A 6,586-nucleotide genomic window follows, 5' to 3' on the forward strand; every position below is an offset into this window, starting at 1 on the left:
GCAATCATGAAGTCAACAACATACTCGACTTTGAATTTTAAATTGTGTCATTTTGCCCTTCTTTCGTCTTGAGGTTTAACTTGATGCCACAAGGACTTCTGTCTGGGTACGTCACCCCCTTCCGAGACGAGCAGTCCCTGGGAAGAGATAGTTTACCAAATACCACTGCTCTCTACCCTGCTGGACAGAATATACCTTCTGTGCATTCAGGTGACATAGAAACAGAGATGCTGAAATGTTTTGATTTTTTCCCACTTCCGGCATGCCTCATAATCTGATGGCACTGAGCGCGTGTTACATTGTTAGCAGACAGTTTTATGGCAATCGTGTTGCAATGAGGTATTATCACTACTTTCTCACACGCAAAGGTCAGACATGGGTCACTTACCCGGGTCACAGCCACAGAAAGCCAGCCGAGCCGAGACTGAGACCCAGGGCTGACCCCAAAGTCCACCCGCTTCGTACACAAGCACCGACTGCAAATAGCGCCCAGAGCATGACCCTGGCACCGGGCGCCTTGCCTGGCCAAGGACGCAGAAAGCTCGGACCGTGTAGTCTTGAGGAAGATCCCTCACATATGAAACACCCACCACCTAGAAATAGGATTTTCTTCTATGAACACAACTTATTCCTCCTGCCGGGGTTTCCACCCCCTGGACGGACAATGGCTGACCCTTCAAAGGAAACGCTGAGCTGTGAAGGAAGCACCACGATATGTTCTGTGTGTTGTGGGTGTCTGGCACCGGTCGGAGCAGAATCATCACCTGGCAACGACGCTCTGTTTGAAGCCAGAGACCAGGTTAACTGGAGGGCACTCGCAGAATCAGAAAATCAATGTTTCCTTTTCGGAAATGACTATTTATGACAACGTCCATCTTAGGAGAGCTGTCAGGTAATTTAATGAAGCACACTGGAAAGTACAGTTAGTTAGTTAGCAAACTAAGTTTAATCAGTAGAAAGAATGCCTCAAGCCATTCACACCTGCCAGGACCACGAACCTCTTCCCCGGCTGGTTGATTTCACGGTGTAGCTGTCGTGTAACTCAAAGCATTGGTTCCAAACCTCACAGTGTGAAAAATAACCTGAGGTCTAAATAATATCTCTCTCTTTCTCTTAAACGTATAAGCAATAGTCGAGCCTTCCTGCATAAATAAAACGGTGTAAGATCTTCCAACCACATCACTTTCCTATCGACATTGACAGCCATGTGCCATCTACAAAAATTCCAAATAATTCTTCGTTCAATTCTCTAATCAGGTGAACGGCCTGTAGGCTGAGCTGGCTTCAAGTTGATAGCATTATGTTCAAGTGTGATTACATTTTTCTGCAGTTTTATAGCCCTTTATCGATCAACAAATATCACTTGGTTGATGGATCAATGAAACTCTATTTGTAATATATGGACTTGGCCATTTTTAAAAATGGGACTGACAGGGAAGGGAAAGAAAATGTTACTAAGTTTTATAGAGGGGTAACCAAATGTTAGATGTATTTTGCAACATTTTATTTTACTTACATGATTCAACCTTCACAGCAATGCTGGGATGCTCTATTGGCTTTGTTCTCACATTGTAAGAGAAAGGCTGAGTGTAGAGAATTGTAATAAAATTATTATGTACTGCAACGTCTCCCTAGTAACTGGAGTAGAAGGGAGTTTTGGAATCTTCCTCAATCTCAAGTAATCTTTCCAGTACTTGCCTATTATACACATACCACAATAAAATGTAAACAATATTATAAATGCATTTAAACTTTTTTTTTTCTGTTTGAGAGAGAGAGAGAGAGAGAGAGGAAGGAAGGGAGGGAGAGAGAGAAAGAGAGAGAAGCCTCAACTCGTTACATTTTCAGTTGTGTATTCGTTGGTTAATTCTGGCATACACTCTGACTGGGGATCGAACCCACAACCTTGGCATGCCGGAACAAGCCTCTATACACTGAACCACCTGCGCAGAGCCTAAATGCATTTTTTTAAGTGAAAAAATTAATCAGCCTAACGTTGCTAACGAGTCACACTATGGAACACTTGAAGTGTGAGTGGTGATGATGTATTTATTTATCTTGGTAATCTCGCCATTGACTGGAACCGACTCTCATGGTTCAAACACTTTTCTTCCCATTATACCCTGCGGAATTCTACGTAAATAGACAAAGTGGACTTCTTAAGTCTATTCATCTATTGAAGAGGATCAGATCAAGCTGCAGGGGCAGTTCTCAAGGGGGGGACACAAACAAAGCCCGCGCCGACCCGGAGGGCTGGAGAGAAGCCTTGGGTCCCAGCCCTGCTCTCAGCACCAGGGAGGGTCTGGACCAGAAAACAGTTACCCAGAGGACAGCGGAAACGCCTGCTCACGGAGCACACCCGTCTGTTCCCGTGCCTCCACTGTCACTACCCTTGGCCTCCGGGATTGCTCAGCTCTTCTCTCACCTTCTGCCCCTCCCTGAATATCCGAGTCCCTCTGGTCTAGCCTGTCGCTGAAGTCTGCTGTTTTCTTCCTGACTTTTCTGTCTGGATGTCCCTTCTTTCTGACGATCATTACAGAAACACTGTCTCCCCTCCCCCACGTGCCATCACCCCACGGTGGCTCACACGCTATTCCCTGGCCCCCACCGCGACCCTGGCCCCCGCCACGACCCCTGGGCCCCACCACGACCGCTGGCCCCCGCCACGACCCCTGGCCCCCACCACGACCCCTGGCCCTCACCATGACCCCCGGCCCCCACCACGACCGCCGGCCCCCACCACGACCCCCGGTCCCCACCACGACCGCCGGCCCCCACCACGACCCCCGGCCCCCACCACGACCGCCGGCCCCCACCACGACCCCCGGCCCCCACCACGACCGCCGGCCCCCACCACGACCCCCGGCCCCCACCACGACCCCCGGCCCCCACCACGACCGCCGGCCCCCACCACGACCCCCGGTCCCCACCACGACCGCCGGCCCCCACCACGACCGCCGGCCCCCACCATGACCCCCGGTCCCCACCATGACCCCCGGTCCCCACCACGACCGCCGGCCCCCACCACAACCCCCGGCCCCCACCACGACTGCCGGCCCCCACCACGACCCCTGGCCCCCACCACGACCGCCGGCCCCCACCATGACCCCCGGCCCCCACCACGACGGCCGGCCCCCACCATGACCGCCGGCCCCCACCATGACCCCTGGCCCCCACCACGACCCCTGGCCCCCACCACGACCGCCGGCCCCCACCACGACCCCTGGCCCCCACCACGACCGCCGGCCCCCACCACGACCCCTGGCCCTCACCACGACTGCCGGCCCCCACCACGACTGCCCCCCCACCACGACTGCCGGCTCCCAACACGACCCCTGGCCTCCACCACGACCGCTGGCCCCCACCATGACCCCTGGCCCCCACCACGACCGCTGGCCCCCACCACGACCCCTGGCCCCCACCACGACCGCTGGCCCCCACCATGACCCCTGGCCCCCACCACGACCGCTGGCCCCCACCACGACCCCTGGCCCCCACCACAACCGCCGGCCCCCACCATGACCCCTGGCCCCCACCACGACCGCTGGCCCCCACCACGACCCCTGGCCTCCACCACGACCGCTGGCCCCCACCATGACCCCTGGCCCCCACCACGACCGCTGGCCCCCACCACGACCCCTGGCCCCCACCACAACCGCCGGCCCCCACCATGACCCCCGGTCCCCACCACGACGGCCGGCCCCCACCACGACCCCCGGCCCCCACCACGACCGCCGGCCCCCCACCACGACCCCTGGCCCCCACCACGACCGCCGGCCCCCCACCACGACCCCTGGCCCCCACCACGACCCCTGGCCCCCAACACGACCGCCGGCCCCCACCACGACCGCTTCTTCCCAGGTCAGTTTCCTCCTCAGCCCACCTGGGAAAGTCTTGCCAAGTTCATTTTACGTAGCTTACAACTTGACTCAGCATCTACTCTGCCGACGATCATTTTCTACTTTGTTTTAAGCAACGCATGATAGAGACCTCGGGAGGCGCTCGTGTTATTTTCTTTTTTTTTTTTTCTTTTTTTTTTCATTTTTCTGAAGCTGGAAACGGGGATAGACAGTCAGACAGACTCCCGCATGCGCCCGACCGGGATCCACCCGGCACGCCCACCAGGGGCGGTGCTCTGCCCCCCAGGGGGCGATGCTCTGCCCATCCTGGGCATCGCCATATTGCGACCAGAGCCACTCTAGCGCCTGAGGCAGAGGCCACAGAGCCATGCCCAGCGCCCGGGCCATCTTTGCTCCAATGGAGCCTTGGCTGCGGGAGGGGAAGAGAGAGACAGAGAGGAAAGCGCGGCGGAGGGGTGGAGAAGCAAATGGGCGCTTCTCCTATGTGCCCTGGCCGGGAATCGAACCCGGGTCCTCCGCACGCTAGGCCGACGCTCTACCGCTGAGCCAACCGGCCAGGGCTCGTGTTATTTTCAAACTAGAATTCAAGAGGGTGGTGTTTTAGTCAAAATAGGTTCCTGAGCTGTGAGTTCAGCTGTGTGAGTTCATAGAGGCACTAAACTCAAAGCGCATGTCCGCGTGGGCATCCTCCAGTCCCAGTATGGAGGCACTCACATTGCCGGCTGGTCAGCTTACAGAGCCCCACCTAGGTTGTGGATTGCAGGTACAGAATTGGCTATCCCTCAGCAAATGCTGGGCTTTCTGGTTCTGGGATGAATCTTTAAATGAGGCTTATTTACTTAATAATTTTGTAAGATGTGCAAACAGATATTCTTTCCAAGTCCCAGTATTCTTGACACTAAATGAGTACAATCGTAGGTCTGTATCATACAGCTACTGCTTTAAAGATTACATCACGATGGTGCATGGGAAAAAAAAAACAAACATGAGCGGATCACTATTGAGGGATTCCTCAGTAACTATGTTTTAAACGTGTATGGGTTTTAATAACAAAGCACAAAGAGGATACTGCAGACCTTACATAGAATTTTAACAGTGTCCCTGAATAGCCTGACCTGTGGTGGCACAGGGAATAAAGTATTGACCTGGAACCACCTGAGGTCGCTGGCTCGAATCCCTAGGCTTGTCTGGTCAAGACATATATGGGAGTTGATAGTTCCTGCTCCTTCCTTCCCCCCTTCTCTCTCTCTATCTCCTCTGTCTCTAAAAATGAATAAATAAAATCTTTAAAAATTTTAAAGAAAAAAATAATTCAAGAAAAATAAATAAATAGCAGTGTATCTGAATAGTCCCCTGCAGTTTTGGCTGATGGTGGGTTTCAATGTTTCAAATACAGGTAGCGCCGACCCGTTCAAGCCCTGCCTGTGGGCAGATGAGTGACAGGAAGAGAACAGACACAGGAACAGAGCAGGGAGGCCCTCAGGTGAGAGGTCTGCTCTCTCTTCTCAGTTTCTGTAAAGGTCAAAGGCCGTGCAGAAGGGCCGACGGTCACTCCACGAGCCGATGACAGCATTTTCATTGTGGTCCTTATGTCCTCCCTTATAGATAGATGGTATATTTTGATACAAATATTTATAACTGCTTTCAGAGACGTAGGTTTTACTGCACTTGGGACGAGGAAACACACCTGCATTTGGGATGAGGAAACTTCTTTTAAAGACAAAGAACTCGGGCAGTTTTTCAAAGACCCTTAAACACATCTTCAAACTACTGGGAAACCAGGAATCCGTGGTCCATGCCGGCACCCTGTCCACCCGGGCTGCTGTGTCATCCACAATAATGTTTAAAAGCTGATGTGTTGCCCTGGCCGGTTGGCTCAGTGGTAGAGCATCGGCCTGGTGTGTGGAAGTCCCGGGTTCGATTCCCAGCCAGGGCACACAGGAGAAGTGCCCATCTGCTTCTCCACCCTTCCCCTTCCTCCTTCCTCTCTGTCTCTCTCTTCCCCTCCCACAGCCAAGATTCCACTGGAGCAAAGTTGGCCTGGGCACTGAGGATGGCTCCATGGCCTCTGCCTCAGGTGCTAGAATGGCTCCAGTTGCAATGGAGCAACACCCCAGATGGGAAGAGCATCGCCCCCTGGTGGGCATACTGGGTGGATCCCGTGGGGCACATGCGGGAGTCTGCTTCTCTGCCTCCCTGCTTCTCACTTCAGAAAAATGCAAAAAACAAACAAACAAAAAAGAAGCTGATGTCCATCCATTACGGCCCGGTGTGATTCATTTTACCTTCGTCGGTTGTCTGCACACAGAGGGAAATGCGTGTCACTGAAGCGTCCCAGAATAACAAGCTCAGGACAATCCACTGAGCTGGTGAGGTTGGCCCAACACTCAGCTCCTGGTTCTTCATCACTGACTAGAGGGACCCATGCCCTTCCCTCGGGCAAGTCTCCATGTAATGACCGGCTTCCGTAATTTATATCCTCCAGCTGTTTACAGCGACTGCTGAGTATAGTTTCGTAGCCTCCGGCACTCGGGGTCCCAATCTGACCATCACGCTGCCTGGCGAAAAGAACTGGACCGCCCGTGGAAACAGGACCGTGTGGAGAACTGGACCGCCCGCGGAAACAGGACCGTGTGGAGAATTGTCACCATGCAAACAGCCGCCCGGAAGAGGGGCTGCCCTCGCACTTGCACCACCAGCTCCGCGTGGCCGGGCTGCGTGCCTTC

General features: G+C 54.2%; 1 protein-coding gene across 1 annotated transcript; it reads left to right on the forward strand.

The window, feature by feature from the left end:
• The first annotated feature begins 2,510 nt into the window (after positions 1–2,510).
• Positions 2,511–3,446, forward strand: LOC136403493 (uncharacterized). The gene has a single exon (XM_066382287.1). It carries the CDS (start codon positions 2,511–2,513, stop codon positions 3,444–3,446), a length of 936 nt encoding a protein of 311 aa, XP_066238384.1.
• The last annotated feature ends 3,140 nt before the right edge of the window (positions 3,447–6,586 follow it).

Source organism: Saccopteryx leptura, chromosome 4 (genome assembly GCF_036850995.1).
Source record: "Saccopteryx leptura isolate mSacLep1 chromosome 4, mSacLep1_pri_phased_curated, whole genome shotgun sequence".
Taxonomy (NCBI): Eukaryota; Metazoa; Chordata; class Mammalia; order Chiroptera; family Emballonuridae; genus Saccopteryx; species Saccopteryx leptura.

Bases quoted from the DNA above. Each gene is read 5' to 3' on its own strand.
- LOC136403493 (XM_066382287.1), top strand. From the start codon at position 2,511: ATGTCCCTTCTTTCTGACGATCATTACAGAAACACTGTCTCCCCTCCC.